The sequence below is a fragment of the Paramisgurnus dabryanus genome, chromosome 18, assembly GCF_030506205.2.
Source record: "Paramisgurnus dabryanus chromosome 18, PD_genome_1.1, whole genome shotgun sequence".
Classification (NCBI taxonomy): Eukaryota; Metazoa; Chordata; class Actinopteri; order Cypriniformes; family Cobitidae; genus Paramisgurnus; species Paramisgurnus dabryanus.
The window spans coordinates 25,819,191-25,838,451 of NC_133354.1; the positions used below are offsets into that span (position 1 = coordinate 25,819,191).

Genomic DNA, 19,261 nt, shown 5'->3' on the forward strand with positions numbered 1-19,261 from the left:
ATGAATGACAGAATTAAGTGTTGAGCGTCTTTTCTCTCCAGTGCAGTAGGAGGCGCTCTGCAGCTCTTTAGTCCGTCGATAAACCCACTAAAGAAAGAGCGAGCTCGCGTGTGATGTGTTTGTGTGTATTCTGAGTGGTTTTTATTTTGAGTTCAAACAGAGTTTTGTCTCTGTGTATTTGAATGTCAATGACGAGATATGATATGTGCTGTAAATCAGTAGGAACTGATCTGTGCATGCTGGATATCGATAATTTCATCACAGAAATCTCTCGGTTGAAGAAAGAGGTGGCGTTACTGGAGGCAAAGCTGAGCTCAAGAGGAGAAGAAGGACTGACGAGAGAGGTTTGTACAGCTTAAACATCCTTCACCTGAATCATTCTGTCTGTTTGACAACATTATATCATTTAAAATCTTATTGTGTGTTGTGTTGTTGTCAGGATGTGGATGTGGTTTGTTGTGAATCTTCAGTGTATGTGACTGATGGATGTCTGGATTCAGTGTGGATGCGCAGAGATCAGAGCCGCACACCACAGCCACTGCTGGACTCTAAACTCTCTGAAGAGAAATCCAGACACACACAGGACTCAGAGCTCAGTCTCACTTTACTCTGTTATACTGAGTCAAAGCCCACAGACACTCAGGACACTACAATGTGTGACAGTAAACAGAGCTTACAGGAGGATCAAACCTCCACAGAGTCTCTGGATTCTGCTGGAGAACAGCAGCAGACCACACTGAAGATGTGTTCAGTCAAACTGATGGACTGCAGGAACCTGATGATGAAGAGTAAAACAAAACCCAAGCCAGATGAATCTGAAGATAATCATAATGATGGTAATGATTTTATTCTGTCAGGTATGCCTCCTTAAAGTCGGGGTACATGATTTAAAAAAAAAAACTTTGGAAAAGAGAGTAGGGCGACTACCAAAACACACTTGTAGCCAATCAATAGTAAGGGGTGCGTCTACTAACCAACATCGTTGCCTGGGTTGTTTATGTGTGGTACGGGTCTATTTAAAGAAGGTCCAGATTCTATTGGGGTAGGGGTGTGTTTGTTTAGGTGATTTCAAATGTCAACATTGGCTTTCAGAGATCATGTACCCCGCCTTTTAATTGTCTTGGTTGTTTTTTACCATTTTAAACCCCTTAACTGTTGCGTGCCCACATGTGGACAAATTATTTGTATAACTATTAAACCAATAATAGCCTACTTGAAACTAAAAATAATCTTAACTAGTGGCCATTGTTGGTGGTGTGAGACAAACTTTTTTTTGTCATTTTAACTTGACAATTTAAACAAAATAGTTGAGACTTGTGGCCTTTGAGTGAAATTGAATACAAGTTTCCGGAAACTTTCCATGTAAACTTAATCTGGGGAATTTTGGAAATATTCCTTCCTATTACTAATTTGATACTTAATGGGAATTTATGGTAATTATTTGAAAAGTTTAACTATATCATATACAAACATAAATTAACATTTTGTTTGGTGAATGATTTCTGAAGGATTTTTTCAATAAATGCAGGCTTGATGAGCATAAGAGGTATAGAAACAAAAACATTGAAAATAATAATGTGTCTAAACTTTTGGGTGGTACAGAAATTCTGTATAACAGAAAAAAATGGCTAGCAAAATGTAGAAGATGATGATAGATAGCCTCATACATTTTCAATACAATAGTGCTAGCTTACATTTAAATATCTGATTTACTGGCTTCAAGAAATCTGCATGTTTGAGTTTGAGTTTAAGTTTATTTGCCATTTGTACTAGTACAGCCATACAGGTACATAGGAATTTTTGTAGCAGAGCTCGCTGAGTCAACATTGATGAAAAACAATACAAAAATCGACATAAGAGAACAACTTACAGACTCCACACAATAAATAAACTGCATACAATAAATAAACTGTACACAATAAATAGACTACACAATAAATAGACTCTTAAAAAATACATTCACGAAAAACAGCACAAACCTGTATCTATCCACTCACACAATAAAAATTATCACTGACTGAAATATTGCACCAAAAAAACATCCACATTTAGTTTAGTTTAATTAAAAAACTCTTTGTACTGTCCCAAAATGGTACGAAGTATAATTATTTAAACTTACTATGCAGCTACCCCAACATCTCTATATAAAAGCAGACATGTTTGTTCCCTCGGCAATGTCCTTCGCCAGTAGTCTTACTGTTGCTGGAAAAAAACTATTATAAAACCTAGGGGTGCACGATTCGGGAAATTTCACGATTCGATTCGATTCCGATTTTTAGGCTCAAGATTCAATTCAAAATCGATTTTCGATTCAAAAACGATTCTCGATTTTAAAAAACGATTCACAGTATGTAAATGTAGTTTACTGTTTCCTATGTGACTGATTGTAGTAGATATGCAATTTTAAAGAAAATAAACACCACAAATTAAATGTAGTTTGATATTACTTTATGTCTTTATGCAAAAATATAAACTGTTATGAAGCAATTAGATGACCCCTTTTATCAAACTCTATTAAATACAATAATATAGTATATGAATGATAGACAGTGCAGGTCTATAGATTATAAATGTGACTGGTGTTTTAATGGTTATTATTTCTATTAGATAGACACTTTTCCTGCTTCTGCTCTCTCTTTCTATTTCTCTCTTGCCAATTAAAAAAAGCTAAATCCACTCATTATTTCAGATTCAAAAGTCTGCTTGCTGTCCCAGTGACAGGGGACTTTACATTACAGCTTTGCGTTTTGTAACTCTTGAGTCATCTTGAGCTTTGCTCGTTCAGTGCAATAGATTTTAGAAAAGATATGATTTGTTAATAATAATAGAAAAGAGCCAGTTATCGCCATAGAAACCGCAGGCACGCTGAAACTGCACGCGAGCTTTAGCGCGGTAGCGTTCACGGCCACTCTCCGTTCGACTCGGGTTTTACACACAATATTAATCAGACTTTGGGACCCGAAGTAATTGAACTATGACTGACCCGGACCCGACTGACCATTTCAAATACAAACCCGGAACCATACGGTCCGCGGGTGCTCTGTGAAGTCCTCTAATGGTAAAATTCTGCTCAAGTTCAGAAACATGAAGGATACAATGTGACACGAGCTTGTTGGCGTCGCATCCCAAATTCATTGAGAAACAAGAGAGCACGTGAACGCATACACCGAACTCATCATGTCGCACACAAAATGTCATTATTAAAGAGTGTCATCGTCACAGAAAAACAAAAAAGATACAATTTGATGCCAGATATACTTGGGCACTTGTTAATATAACTGGGCAGCACACCCAAGTCAATGTGTGGGAAACACTGTGACAAGAGTGTGCAGGCGTCAGAGTGAATACGACGCAGCGCCATCTATGGGAATACTGAGATAAACTCATTTCAGGACAATAGTAACACGGCGTTACAAAAAAATGTATGAATCGATTCTGAATCGGCAAAGCTTGAATCGCGATTCAAATGTGAATCGATTTTTTTGCACACCCCTAATAAAACCGCACCCTGTGCGAAATAATATTGTCCGGTCTGCCATGTTATGAAAGAATGCAATTACATGCAGGGCCAAGGGGTGTAGCCTCAATGACCATACAGTTTACATGTGACTGAGGAATGTGCAGGGTAGAAATTCAATTGAAAATGCCTTAAAAGAGCATTTCACCCGTAGAAACATTAATCTTTATTGAAAGTGTGTCATATTTGTAGTCAAAATGTAACATACATTTAGAATTTGGTGCCTATTTGACCGAGAAAAGGGGTGTTTGTAGTCTCACCCCTTCAACAAAGATATTGGACTTCCTTCTTTCAATGATGCAAAATTATGATTTTTACATAATTGAAAGAAGGAAGCGCAACACTGAAATCTGTATTTCTCCTGTCTCAGCGGCAACTGAAAAAATGATGCGTGACCATTCAAAAATATGACTGGGGTTCTAACTATACAAAGCTTAATGCTAATGGGTGAAGTGTCCCTTTAAATCTTGTTGATTTAATCAAAATTATGCTGCAAGATAAAAAAACTACATTTAAGATCCCTGTTATAGGCATCTTTGCATTTTTTTTTTCAACTTCTCAGTTTATTCCAATTAATTCCTGTTAATTTCCATGGAAAGTTTCCAGCCTTGAAAATGCCTGGAATTTTGCATCCCTACTCCAGACACACCTTCCAGGTGGACTTACATGGGCAAAACAGTAACATAAGGTGAGAAAAAGGGAGGAAACAGTAAAATAGGTTTCTCCAGAGAGATTATCTGTAAAAATATAAACCCGCTGATAACCGCTTCCAGAACATTTATGTCCTGCAATGTACACTATGGGGCCCTATTTTAACGATCTGAAACGCAAGTGCGAAGCGCAACGCGCAAGTGAGTTTGTGGGCGGATCTTGGGCACTGTTGCTATTTTCCCGGCGGGAGAAATAACTCTTGCGCCGGGCGCAAATCAATAAGGGGTTGGTCTGAAGTAGGTTCATTATTCATAGGTGTGGTTTGGGCGTAACGTCAAATAAACCAATCAGAACGCTATCCAACATTCCCTTTAAACGCAAGGGCGCAAGTTCCATGGCGGGTTGCTATTATTATGATGGATTTACCAGGCGCACGCCAGGAGCGGTTCACAGCCGAGGAGACCGACGTTCTTGTAAGAGCAGTCAAAGACAGAGAAGTTGTTTTGTATGGGGATAGGAGAAACCCGCCCAAATCAGCGTAGGTTAAACAGGCGTGAGAGGAAATAGCCACTGTCTCATCAGCTGGCATTTCGTTGCGCCAAGCGCTACAATGATGTCAGGAGACGGGGGAATCCCAAGCTTGCCAGCATAAATCGGGCACGCCGTGTAACGGGAGGTGGATCTGCCTCAGGACCTGACGCCAGCAGAGGACATCGCTGCGTCCACCCTCACCGCTGAAAGGGTTTGGGGGCTTTGAAATCGGCTCCCAAGAAACGCAACCAAGGTCCAACCCCAAAGTACTCTTACAAATCAAGTTCATATACATTAAGGTTTCTTATGAAAACATTTTAATTATTATTTACATAAAATAAACGTAATACAGCCACACAACAAACTTATGAAAATATTTTAATTTTGCATGAGAATTTTTTAACGCAGCCACACAATAAATAAAAACTATCACCACAATGCTCACCACTATGATTCCCCTTATCTCGTGTATTAATATTTTTTAGTGTAACAATTAGGGCTGCACGATTTGGGTATTTTTTCCCATTGTGGTTATTCATGCTAATATTGCGATGTGCGATTGCGATTATAATAAATGGTATCATGAGTCAACTTGATGGGTTTTAAGGAAAATCCACACACAGTTTAGGGGTAATGCTAAAATGTGTATTTGTAAAACTAGAAATGTTTTCGTATTGCCACGTGATGTAGCAACTGCTCAGTGTCAGTAATCCTAAATCCAAAATACTGCCATACAACAGACGTAGAGGTTTTTTTTTAGCTACCAGATGACTGTCAACCTCCTCTGCATCCATCTTCGCTCTGGTATTTCCGCGCTGCGCACACACAAGTGACGACGCACACCACACAGGTGCATGTCACACATGCACTACCATTTTTGTTCGTTTTTCTTTCTTTTTTTTAAACAGCAAGGAAAATCATCAAACTGATATCAGAAAGTTGGTGTTAACAAGTCCACACATGGATTTATTTAATATAATTGCAACATTTTGCTGTCATATAATTGCACAGGCTGACATTGCGATTGCGATGCGATTAATTGTGCAGCACTAGTAACAATTTATGATTTGCAAAAATAACTGTTGCATCTGTGTAGATTAGATAAGCAAAGTGTATGTGCGTTGTGCACGCTATAAATTATGGTCAAGCATGCGTCCTTAAAATAGCATATTGAACCACGCGCAACGCGCCACAGACTTTAAACTTTTTTTTTCTGGTCAGTGGCGCAATTGTTTTTTGAAACTGCAAAATAGCACCAGGGATGGTTTGCGCCGGAACACGCCTCCTTTTTTGCGCTGAACCGCCCAGGGAGCGCAAGTTCATTCCCTAGTTTGCCGACGTGCATCTGTGGAGGGAAAAACCCGCTGTGCAAAATACGAATGATACATGCGTCACTGACAAAGTCAATTGCGCTGGCTGCAAGATAGGGCCCTGTGAGTGCGGGCAGAGGCTTTTTTCATGAGAAAACACCCATTTGAGGCTTGCATGGAGGACAATGAATGCCTTGAGTATAAATAAGTGAATAATTTCATAATTGCGTAATTAAATGCAGAAATGTAAACTAAATAAATAAATAAATGTAGAAATGTAGAAAAATAAATAAATCATTTATTCAAATAAAGTCATTTTTCATGCTTGTTGCACAGCAAAAAAAAAAAAAAGAATTAAGAATCCACAAACCGGAAAATGAAATAAAAAATTTGTTACTAAACCAAAATGCAAAAAAACAACTGACGACTTGATATTCATATTTTAGTTTCTAAAATTAAAAATTGGGAATAGGAATAATGACTATGAAGTAAGGAATAATTGACTACGGTTCATCTAGTCAATTACTCCTCTTCTACCACGGTTACCACAAACAATGCTCTGGTGCCTATTTTTTTTATATATTTAAAAGGTTAGGTGTGCGGTTTACAGAAAAATAATCAACACCCATAGAACATTTCTCAGCCAATCAGAATAAAGCATTCAACAGCCCGTGGTATAAAAACATCTTATTTATTTCTTAATTATTATTCCCCATTTTTAATTTGTGCATAGAAACCATAGTAGTGTTAAAAAATCCCATTCTCAATTTCGGTAGATATTTTCGTCTTCATTTTGGCACACTCTGAAGCAGCTCGCCACTAAGTAGTGATGAGGAGCAGACGTCAGAGGTTTAAAACATTAAATTGAATGTTTTTTTCCGATGTCATTGTCCATTAGGGCTGGGCAAATGTTTTTTTTTTTTTTCGATTAATCGTTGTTGTTTTTTTTTAAACGTGGTCGATTAAAAATCGATTCTCAAAGGCCAGGAATCGTTTTTTTTTTATGAAATAACCTGATCCTGTTTGATCAAGGAATGCGACTGTTTTGACTTTTTTCATCTTGCATCAAAAAGTGTAATATACAGGTTGGTGGTTCTTAATTTCTTATTAATAATTACCCACTTGTAAACTTATGTTCACTGTTTTGTTTTGTTTTGTATTAAATCTTTATTCATTGAGTTGAATGGAGAATCAAGTATAAAAATCGGTCCAAGAATCGTAATCGATCCGAGAATCAATCATATAGCTTATGAATCGAATCGATCCGGAACATCTGAATCGATACCCAGCCCTACTGTCCAGCGTGATGTTTCACTAGACATCATCCGATACCAATTCGGTGGACACCACCCGGCACACTATGCTTCCAAAAATTGTTTTATTTGATGTGCAATGACCCAGCTGTAATAACAGGACTGACTTTTCTGTCTCAATGTGAATATAGAAAACAAATCTCAATTCTTTATGTAAATAAGAGTAATTAAATTATATATCATATTTCTTTCAGATGTGAAGAGTGATTTATGGTCCTCAACATCAAAGGAGCGACCGACAGCTCTTTCCTGCATCACCTGTGAAAAGACATTCAGCTCACAGCGAAATTTAAAAAGACATGAGAGAAGAAAACACACAGAACAGAAACTCTTCAACTGCACCAGATGTAAGATCAGCTTTACTACCTTACAAGAGAAGAAACTTCATCATTCAAAAGTGCACGGAGAGAAGAAGAAGTTTGGGAAGAATTTATCTCACATGAGTGGTGAAACGCCTTTCTACTGCACTTAATGTGGCTATTACTTCAGCACCAAACAAAGTCTTGACGTTCATCAGAGAATTCACACAGGAGAAAAACCACACGAGTGTCCTCACTGTGAGATGAGATTCAGGCAAAAAGCCGGTCTGAAGACACACATGCGTTTACACACCAATGAGAGACCGTACGAGTGCAGTGAATGTGGAAAATCCTTTAGGGATTCAGGAACATTAAAATCACACCAGAATACTCACTCAAAACAGAAACCCTATCAATGTTCACACTGTGATAAACAGTTCTGTCATAAATCTCATCTTGTATGCCATGAGAGAGTTCACACTGGAGAGAAACCTCATCGCTGTGGTGTCTGTGGGAAGAGTTTTACCCGACATGACAGTTTAGTGACACACCTGAGAGTTCATACCGGAGAGAAACCTTACAAATGCTCTCAATGTGACAAGACGTTTGCTTGGTCAAATTACTTAAAAATCCATAAGAGAGTTCATACTGGAGAGAAACCTTACCAGTGCTCTCACTGTGAAAAGAGCTTCTCTACTTCATCTTATCTCAATGTTCATCTGAGATTTCACACTGGAGAGAAACTTTATCACTGTAGTGTCTGTGGGATGAGTTTTAAACTACATGATCATGTAGTGAATCACCAGAGAGTTCATACCGGAGAGAAACCTTTCAAGTGCTCTCAGTGTGGCAAGACGTTTACTTTTTCAAGTAACCTAAAAGTCCATGAGAGAATTCATACTGGAAAGAAACCTTACCAGTGCTCTCAGTGTGACAAGACCTTTGCTTATTCAAGTAACCTAAAAGTCCATGAGAGAATTCATACTGGAAAGAAACCTTTCCACTGCTCCATCTGTAAAGAGAGTTTCGCTTATTATAAAAGACTTCAGAATCATCAGAAGAAACATCTTGGCTAAAATGGTGTGGTGTGAAATCCCAGCTTACGAAGCCATACACTGAAAAGAACCGGAAGAACTTTACAAGTTTTTAAACACCTATTGTGTGATTTTTCCTCTTTTTTTACTTCAGCATATTAACCAATAACATGGCTTGGCAAACAATAGTTTTGAATAATATGTTCCTCAGTCATTTTGAATAAACTGTTACGTGTAAAAATCATCTGTCTTGTTCCATTTGCCTTTTGAACCCTACTGGCGCTTTTCCATTGCATAGTACCCCACGATTTGGTTTAGTTAGGGTCGGGTCGGCTTACTTTTGGGAGCTTTTCCATTGGGTGCAGTAGTACCCGATACTTTTTTCGTACCACCTCGGTTGGGGTTCCAAGCGATCCGAGCTGATACCAAACGTGACGTGAAAACACCGTAGATCACTGATTGGTTCGAGAGAATTGTCACTACCAGTGTCGTCACTACCAGCGTCATTGCTATAATGTAAAGATTAGCTTTACCTTCATGCTAGCTTGCGCTGTCTCGAGCAAACATGTTGTCATCTGTGCTCCGCTATAAGTTCCCAAACTCCCTTTTAGCGATGAAAAACATCAACAGGTTGAGAATCAGGGACACCATAACAGTTTTTTTCCAGACTTGCAGTTTGTAGCAGCACATTCGCAACACACGTGCGCATTATATGTGTATATTATGCAACTTAAATGAGGTTCAGCGGAGCGCGTCGACTGACAACGCCACCAGTGTTTGTACAGAAACTGTCATGTGATACAGAGATTAAAGAGATAAACACGATTTGCAAACATCTTTGTGTTGGTCAGTTTTTATTTTGTTGGGGACGGAGAAATAAATGTAGCCTGGCTGCGCACTCCTACACATTTCCGCTCAATTTCATTTACCTTCAGTACTACGTCTGGGATTGCGGTCTATTTTAGCGTTTCGAGGAATAAAATGTTTGTAGGACCAGTCAGTGAACAGAGGGAGTGGCTGAGAACAATGACGTTGATGTTGTGCGTCAGTTTGAGTTGTAGTTCAGTAATGGCAGCGGAGAAAGACGTGAGAAAAGCTATTCGGACTGTTGTTGCAAAACTGCCAAATATACAGAAGTTAAAGCCGGAGCAAGAACAATATTTACTAAGTTTTGTTGGTGGCCAGTGATCACTGCACAGCATTTGCGGCAGATCCGAAACGACCGGAGCGGCATTTTGTTAATGATTAGACCCAGCTTCGACAGTTGACTGAATACATCATTGTCCTTAGTGTTAAATGTTAACTCCAAAACTGGATTTCATGAAATAAAATGTTTGTTTTTTAAATCATGTGAATTTAAAGAAGACATTAAAATGTTAGCATTTTATTCACAACTTTATTCACTTCTTCTAAGCTTCCATTCAGTATATTTTCTCCGGTTTTGTGGCTCAGACAGCCCCATTCAGTTTCAGCATACCTGGAAGCACACATTAAGTAGGTGTTTATGCCGGCGGATATTTTCAATTGTTTCCAATGGAATCACAGCGCTTTCTAAAAAAAAGCCAGCAGCTGCTGTTTTTTTCCAGTGTCAATTATTTTTTTCTCAAATATTCCACTTTGAGTGAAAATATCAGCTTGTTAAAGTTCTTTCTCACTCGGCCGTCCAATCAAAGTGGAGGAGGCGCGGTACAAACATCACAACAACCAACCGGCACATTGTACAATGACTGAAAAACAAAGCAGAAGTATCATAGCAACCAAAGCGCTCAGCTGAAGAAAGCTTTCGGCATTCGCCTGGCATTTTCAGCTGCGTTTAAAAGTTTTGGTGTGCACACCCCCTAACACCTGTTAAGCTGGGAATAGCCATCTAATTATTAGAGATGTTCCAATACCATTTTTCTCTTCCCGATTCCGATACCTGGACTATACAGAGTACTGATCTGATACCTGGGTGCGTATTTGTATACAGCTGTATACTACTAGCATACATACCAGCAGAGCCGATCCTCCCTATACGCAGGCTACGCGAGCTGCTCAGGGACCCGCACCACTAGGGGGCCCGCTTGTTCTTAACTTCATGCAGCGTTGCACAGACCAGCCGGCGAGTGACATCATTGTGCCAAGAGAGCCATTCGAAATTATAAAAAGCAGTCTGCTCTCACACTTTAATTCCAGTTGTCAGTTTATCTATGCGGCTCCGCATGCGGTTGACGCGCCTTTCGACATGCGTCTTTATTCGGATATGGTTTAAAACTATCTGCCCGGAGAAGGAAAGACAAGTGCCGTGAAGGTAAAGTAAAAAGATTAAGAACACATTCATGTTATAAATTCCTATTTAGTCTTGACTAACCGTGCAATGGATTTATAACAAACACTGCAGTCCAAATCCCTAGAATCAGTTTTAGTCCAGTGTGTTTTGTTAGAAATGCTTGTACACATTAATAATCAATATATTTCATGCGTGTTAAAAAATACACACTTACTTATCCAAGATGTTGTGTTACTCCTGTTAGCATTTAAAACAATGCACATTAGGTCTAATGTTTGCATATTTAGAGAAATATTTATGTATTTAGGTACACTGTAACAAATTATGTGTTAATTTTGTGTGTGTCATGCCATTTAACACGTTATTTCATCTTAAAATAAATGAAAGGGACGACACAAGTTGTGTTAAAAACAGTGATGGGAGTGACGCGTTACAAATTATTTCCATTACTGTAATTCCACTACTTTTAGCGGTAGTACGGCTAGCATGTTTCCATTTCTTCTTCGCTGCTCTAAACAGTGGTTGCTTGTGGCATTAAAGAAGATACAAGTTCTGACTTGTAGTGTTAACCATAGTGGGGATAACTTGGTCGTTTAAGAAAATGGTATCAGATCGGTACATGGGTTCAAGTACTTGCTGATTCCGTTGCCTTCTTTGACTTTGTGTCAAATGCCTTTCTTAGAAAAAGAAACATTTAAATGAGCTTTACCCTTTAAATCTCGATTGCTACTGATAGCAGGCGCATACAGACCAGCTAGCATGTTAGCTTAGCACACAATCAAAACACGACAAATAATGGGATTAAAACCATGTTTTTTCCAAACTCACTTTGTAACACATGTCGACTTCACCATCACTACTTTAAACTATCACATGGTCTTTAATGACAGGTCTGCATGCAAGTTCTTTGCTATAATTTGAAATAAGACTGTACTATAATGATTATAGTGTATAGCTCACATGATGTGAAAGAATGCAAACTTACTGTATGGAGAGGGTCATTTAAGGAATAAAATGTTAAATGGCTTTATTTCCTATTGTTCTGATAATAAAGCACTTATTTTGGAGAACTTTTGGTTGTTACCACTGTTTTGTTCTGTAGTAAAAGTTGTTAATTTATGAAAAGTTTGTTCATTTGATGCATTATGGGTGTTGAGTATAGGGTAGGGTTAATGTTGTTTTTGCACACCTCCCTACAAATGGATTGTTGCTCTCCTGAAAATATCTTAATTTTTTTTCTTAATGTATAAAACTCCACCTGCATGAATAGAAGGGTCTGCTACCTTTAGGAAGGTCACTTTTCAGAAGAAATACTCTTAACCAAGTCAGTTAATGCACAAAAAATATTTATTATTTGTTATTGAACAGGAAAACAACTATATACAGAAATATTTATTAAAAATTAATTGCACAAAAGAGATTAGTCAAAGTAAAGAGGAGGTCTAGAAAACTTAATACTGTTCTCCTACTCAGGTCCTTCATTTAAAACAGACGACATTTCTTAGGGACTGTCTCATCCGAGACAGGAAGTTGCGGCACTTTTCTTTTACTGTCAGGTTTGGATGAACTGGGATGGCAAAATCTTCATTTTGGTCAGTCTTCTGATTCCACCCACCAAGCACCGTGTAGTCAAGAATGACCGCAGACACAACCGTTGTGAGATAGTTTACTGACATCTTATGATCCTGCCATGCTGCCCTCAAGTAGCCCTTATCTTTCATAATGGCATGAGCTTCATTTACAATCCGAAGAACGATCTTATGTTCTTTGTGAAACGGCTGTTGGATGTTGTTAACAACATGAACTCTTGCCAGATTTCCCAGTTCTTGAACCAGTTTGTTGAAAATAACATCATAAAGGTAGATCCCAGGAACACTGATGTTATGTTATATGTGCTTTGAAGTTTGGTAAGCAGGCCATCAATGACACTCTCTAAAAAGTGTTGTGGCAAAATGAAACCCTGGGGGTTGGCAGATGGCCGTTCAGCAGCTCTAAACGAGGAAGTTTCTTCTTTCATGGTTTCTTCCTGACGGCGTTTTTCTCTCCGACCTTGGCCAACATGGCTTTTACGTTTGTTCTTTAACTTCTGACAGCGTTTACCAGTGGGAGCTCGAGATTGGTGAAGTGAATCCTCAAGCTGTGGTGGTGAATCAGTGGGAGCGGGATTTGTATGCTCAACCTCTATGTCCACTCTTGATTGAGGGGATCCTGTGTGTATTTTAGCTCTTGAGCTGTATACCTTTGTAGGCTCTGGTGTAGCAGGCTTTGATGAACTTCTCAAAAGTTCTTCCAGCTCCCGATCAAGTGAATCATCATCATCTAGCAGTAAATCAGCCGGAGATAAAGATTCACCAGGTAAATGCACAACTATTCTAGGCTCTGGAGTACCAAGCTTAGTTGAACATCCCAAACGTTCTAATTCATCCAGCTCCTGATCAAGCAAATCAACAAGGTCGAGCAGGTTCTAAGTGGGAGCCAGGGACGTCACTAGGATTGGAAGACAGGGGGGGCTCAGCCCACAGAGTATTTGTAACTTGTGTTTGCAAAATTTTTGCACTCACATCTGAGTTACAATTATGTCAACAACCAGTCAAGAAACCAAGATGTTAACAAGTAAAACATGACAGACATATCCTCCTCTTCCATTTCTACTCTGTTAAATAAAAGTTACTGTAATGTTAGCTTTTAGACACATCAAAGCTGCATGGGGGAATTTAGGCCAGACTTTGCTCCTGATTAGTTATTCTATAAGCAATGACTTAAATGCTATCTGCAAATTGGTCACATGAAACATCCAAAATGTCCATAAACAGAGGTCAGACAGCTAAAAAGTTGGTAAGTTAAACAAATGAGAAAAAGCAGTACAAGAAATAGAAAAAAACTGGCATCACTGCCAGTGGCGTGTTTACCATTTTGGGGGCCCTAAGCAAAGTCCAAGGACCTGGGGCCCCCCATGCCCCAACATTAAGAAAAAAATTCTTGGTTTAAAAATACAAATAGTGCCCATTGTCTTATTCAAAAGAATAAAGAATCATTATCTGTCAAAAACATAAAGGTCTTGGTTTTACCGCAGTGGTTTCCAAACTTTTTCCAAAAGGCCTCCCTTTTGTACAGAAAAATATTTTTAAGCCTATCTCAGATATATCCTTTGCTGGCAAATTCCTTATAGGATGTATTTAAAATGATGTAATTAATACAGTACTGCAACTTAAGTGTGTGATCTTAAAAAAAAAATAAGAAAAAAGCGGAATGCTTACCACGCAGACTTTTTATAACTCTGCAATCATTAAATAAAAAAATCATTAAATAAGTTAACCGCTTGTGGACAGTAGGGGGCCCCCCAAGCCCGTGGGGCCCCAAGCAATTGCGTGGTTTGCGTGGTGGGTAAACACGCCACTGATCACTGCATACTTTACCAGGTAAGCTATTGACCAGGGCTCTCAAGTTTTGAAGACAGGCAAGAGTGACACCCCTCCAAATACCCCCCCCCCCCACCACCCCAAATATTATTTAACTATTAGGTTGTATACTACTAACCTTATTGCAATCCACTATTCCATTGTATTCCCTGTGTGTCATATATGGGACTAGAAAATGTTCATTTGGGAATGGAGATTTTTTACAATGAAGACTTCCTGATTCATTATTCACTGTGTAAATACACGTACACATTTCCAGTACAAACACATCATTTTACTGTTTGCATTTCTATGCTCACATAGAAACCTTAGCCAAGGATTTTTTTTGACAAAATAAACTTTTAACCAGAAAATAAGATAAATGTGTGTGTTCACATAAATGTAAACATAAACCGGATTTGCTAATCTTATAGGTTAATATTATTAGTTGATAGCCACTGTGTTAATCTGGAAATTATACAGATCTAAAATTTAGAAAAGGGGAATGACCAACAAGTGATCTACCTTAATACTGAGTTGTCAAGATGCATTATGATGTGGTTTTCAGGACAGGGTTTAGATTAAGCCAGGACAAGGCCTTAGTTATATTAGGATGTTTATGTAGTTTTTACAAGCACAAAAATATTACAGGTGTGCATCTTGAGACAAAACAACGTGACTAATGTATTTTAAGATATGTTAGTGCAAGCTACTTTTAGTTAAGAACTAAAACTCAAACAGGCATTTTAGTCTTGAACAAGACTTAAGCCCTGTTTGGGAAACAGCCCCTATGTCTATACTGTAGGTCAGGGGTCTCCAACCTTTTTATAAGCAAGGGCTACCACAATGGATAAAACAATCTGGATGGGTACTTACTACTTTCTGATATAGTTTAATCAAAACGTTTTTCTTTTACTTGTTGTTTTATTTTACTTTACTTGTTGATACGTTTTAGTATTGTTTAAAATGTTAAGTTAGGTAAACCAAGCCAAGCTAATATTAAAAATACCATGTTGAACCCTCAAAAACTTACTAGGAATACACATTATACTACCATACCAAAGACAAATACACAGGTGCCTTACACTTTTTAAAAGGAAGGAGTTCAAATGTTAAAATATTAATATTTTAAATGAAATGAAACAAACATATTTAATAAGCTATTTAATTATATTATTAGATTTTAAAAAAGCTATTTTACTGCAAATATAAGGTGAAATGCCCATTAAAAGCTCAATTTGCACGTTTGATCCAGTTTTTCCACAAAAAAAAACTAGTTTTATAAAAGGATACACTTCACAATCACCTGGTGTTTCGCTGCATGAAATGATCTGCCTGATGCGTTCAGTACAACAACTGTACATAATGCAATGCATCACGCCAGCACATGACTTTAAAACCTGTTACGTTAATAAGCAATATATAGACGCGTGCTTTTACTGGTGACTGACCTGCTCCCTTCCTGGAGAATATTTCTGTGATTGATTTTGCAGCATCTCGCTGCGTCTGTCTCTCTCTCTCTTTCACATGTCAACCTGAGACGACTGCACGGCGGGTCAGAACAGCCGCCAGGTCAACATGGCCAGTCCGCCCTGCACACACCTTGTACTACTGATGTTCGCTCTGCTCGGCCCCCTGCGGATTGATAAACGCGCTAAATCCATGCTGCTGACTCAGATCAGGGGAGGAGACGAAACTTGACGCAGCATGACGCCTTTCATTGGTTGTTGCGTTAAATCTTACCCAGATACAATAGTGCTATTTTCTGATTGGCTATTGTGTAGCCTATTTCTTTTTTTTTGATTGGCTGATAAGTGGCAGGCTCTAGGGGATACGCGCTTGATTCCTGCCGGTTTCCATAGTGAGAGCGGCGCGACCAGATAACTTTTGTGCGCTGCGGGCCTGCGGCATATATTAAATATATTATAAATAGTTTTCTGCGTGAGAAATACAATGTGTGGCGGGAGTGCGTGACAAAAGACCGAAATGAGTGACTGTCACGCTCAATGCGTGACACTTGAGAGCCCTGTCATTTAGGGGGGCTTAGGAACATTTTGGGGTAGCTTCAGCCCCCCTAAAATAGGCCTAACGACGTCCCTGGTGGGAGCTTAAGATTCCCCAGGTAAAGGCTCTGAGACCTTGTATGATTTAAGGGGCTCCTGTTGTATTTGAGCACTTGAGCTGAAGACTTTCGTAGGCTCTGGAGTAGCAGGCTTTGGTGAACATCTTAAAAGTTCTTCCAGCTCCTCATCAAGATCCAGCAGCGCATCCATAGAAGATGAAGATCTGCCATGTATCTCCTCAAGCTGTACATCCTCTGCTGTCTCAAGGGATTCTGCCTGAATTTCGGGACTTGGGTTGAACACGTTCTCGGGCTCTGGTGTAGCAGGTCAAGGTGAACTTTCCAAAACTTCTGGTCGCTCAGGCTCCTCACGGCGGCTGGTAGCAACATTAAAATACAGGTGTAAAGCTTTTTGAGCTTGGACCTGAGCAGACAATGACAAAAATCTGAATTAAAATATGTGGAAATATAGTTACTACAGGTATATGCAGTGTTCGAATTAACGAGGGGCTGGGGGGGTCCCGGACCTCCTATAAGCATTGAGGGACCCTCTATAAACACAAAATTATAAATTTGGGTGGGGGGTCCTGTGGTTTTTATTAAAATTAAAAAACTACAATACTGTCCATTATTTGTCCCAATTTTTGCATAAACTAATCCAAAAGATTTCTGTCTGAAATAAATGTAAACTTGCAAGTGCGCCACACGTTGTTTTCTGGAAGAATTGACAGATAGTTTGATTTAGGACTGGGTTAAGGGCTTTTAAAAAAAACTTCTCAAACTATTTTTTTCACACTAATTTGAGGGGTAAAAATTGATATATATGCTAAATACATTTTGCAAAAAGAAAAGTTTAATTAAATGTATTTCTTAATTTGACTTAATTATATTGGGGCAATTACAAAAACACATTGCTGCTGTGCATCTTATAACAAAACAGTGGCACTGATATATTTAAAAATAGGGTTTGTAACATTGGAAAGTTTTTCTTCCACTGTGATGTGAATATAAATGCTTTGAAATGTATTTATTTTTGAAATATATTTAAAAATATACAAAAATGGCCAAAAAATATATTGGTTAAAAATAAATTTTTGTAAACACATTTCTAAAAATTTCAGCAAATTGTAATTAAATACAATCACTAAAAGCTTTATTTCGCCGGGGAAAAAAAGTCCCTGATCGAACAGCAACAAAATATTCAAGATAATTTATGTTGTTGAAGTTTCTAAGGGTGGTTGCTAAGGGCGCTCAGTGCACAGTGCATTTTATCTTGAATAAAATCACTGAAACAAACAGTTTTTAAAAATATGGCACATTTTATCTTTCTAAACTACCAAACATAATTTCTTTATAATAAATTTAAATAAATTAAAATTTGTTCTTACCTTGGCTTTAATTGGTGGAAGCGGAGTTCTTTCCAGTTCAAAAACACTCAGGTCAGCATGAATAAGATGTTCGACCTGGCCGATTGGTTGGAGAAAATAAGGCTTGGAAAAATATTGTTCCCTTTTCTGTCTTTTGCTAACAAAGATTGTAAATCATTGTAATCGGTTGAGAAATTTAAACGTTATTGTTTATCCAGAAAGGGCGCAGCTCCCTCGTTCACTTACTGTATATGAGTGTTTATAGTGCAGTATTGACAGCCCCGTTGACGAATCACAGCAACGGATCAAAGGGCTCACTGCGTGATCTATGCTTTATTATGTATTATGTACTATGTATTGTTCTTTTTATATTTATAATAATAGCATTGTTTTATTGTATTGTCTTTCAACGTCCAATAACTTAAAATAAGACTTGAATTGCAATGATTTTTATGGCTGCCATGTATACCAATGATGCTGATAGGACTTAATAAAGGGAAAATAAAATATTTATTTTATTTACAATATTGTATTATATTATATTATATTATATATTTTTTAAAGATAATTGAACTTGAATTGTAATGCACCAACCCCCTCCTCACCACAGGACCATCTTATACCAGCAGACCTTCTCCAAAACCAAAAACAAGTTCAGGGACATGCACTGCATCAGGTACATTATTAGTGCGAACTCTATTATGGATGTCAGGCAAAATGATAATAAAATATTTATGTTTGTTTTTTGATCCAGGTTTCGGAGGAACTAAAAAAAGATGATTGAAGATGAGATGTACGGAGATGGCTACTAGAGATAGCCTGGTTAGCCAGACCTACATCAAGATGTAAGGTCTGGCAACTCTTCACACAAACGGCTCAATGCAAGGGGCGGGATATAAGGTTGTCCCTCAAAATGCCTCTGCACGCAATAGGATAGCGCTATGACCAATCAGAGCAACGAAGAAGGTGACGTAGTTACCGTAACCAGTCGGCAAAACTCCAAACACATCTTTCTTGTTTAAAAAGGACTTCAGTAGGGTTATTTGCTCTTCTCTCAAAGAAAAACATAAGTCTAAGTCCTCCAGAGTCGCGGCCAAAGCCGCTTCAAAAGAAAGCTGTTCGCCAGCAGCAGCAGCCATTCTTTGTATTCAAGTAGGAACCGTTGCAGCTCTGTCGTCATCATGTTAAGCCCGCCCCACAGACGCTACACACGATGTGATTGGCCTGACCAAATTTTGGTTTTTGGAGCTGTTAAGTGTATTGTGAGTGCCTAGACTAAACCCTGGCAGCAAATATATTTTGCGGCCGCTAGGGTGCGTCTAGATTTCTAGGCTATACTAGAGAGCCACTTTTAAATAAAATGAGAAATACATTTTCAACTTAATAAACAAACATATTAATGTAATACCTGACGTGTTAAAACTCGATTAGTTTGTTTAGAGTTGTTTCATGCTGAGGTTAACAATATAGTTAGTGAAATATGATGTGTCTCCTTGACACCAACAAATGG

The 19,261-nt window shown here is 38.4% G+C and overlaps 2 protein-coding genes across 3 annotated transcripts; both read left to right on the forward strand.

Moving 5' to 3' along the window:
• The first annotated feature begins 88 nt into the window (after positions 1–88).
• On the forward strand, positions 89–19,080 carry LOC135776645 (uncharacterized). Of its 2 annotated transcripts, XM_065287487.2 has the most exons (4): positions 89–344; positions 440–836; positions 18,362–18,427; positions 18,506–19,080. In XM_065287487.2, exons 1-4 carry the CDS (start codon positions 183–185, stop codon positions 18,529–18,531), a joined length of 651 nt encoding a protein of 216 aa, XP_065143559.1. In that variant the 5' UTR covers positions 89–182; the 3' UTR covers positions 18,532–19,080. The 2 variants fall into 2 exon arrangements, with proteins under 2 accessions (XP_065143559.1, XP_065143557.1); XM_065287485.2 differs by lacking the exons at positions 18,362–18,427; positions 18,506–19,080 and adding an exon at positions 7,517–7,794.
• On the forward strand, positions 7,885–8,899 carry LOC141281007 (uncharacterized). The gene has a single exon (XM_073812555.1). It carries the CDS (start codon positions 7,885–7,887, stop codon positions 8,695–8,697), a length of 813 nt encoding a protein of 270 aa, XP_073668656.1. The 3' UTR covers positions 8,698–8,899.
• Positions 19,081–19,261: the final 181 nt, after the last annotated feature.

Coding starts and splice junctions, on each gene's coding strand:
- LOC135776645 (XM_065287485.2), top strand. CDS start 183: ATGTCAATGACGAGATATGATATGTGCTGTAAATCAGTAGGAACTGAT. Junction 345..439: donor AAGAAGGACTGACGAGAGAG/GTTTGTACAGCT, acceptor TGTTGTTGTCAG/GATGTGGATGTGGTTTGTTG. Junction 837..7,516: donor TGAAGATAATCATAATGATG/GTAATGATTTTA, acceptor TATTTCTTTCAG/ATGTGAAGAGTGATTTATGG.
- LOC141281007 (XM_073812555.1), top strand. CDS start 7,885: ATGAGATTCAGGCAAAAAGCCGGTCTGAAGACACACATGCGTTTACAC.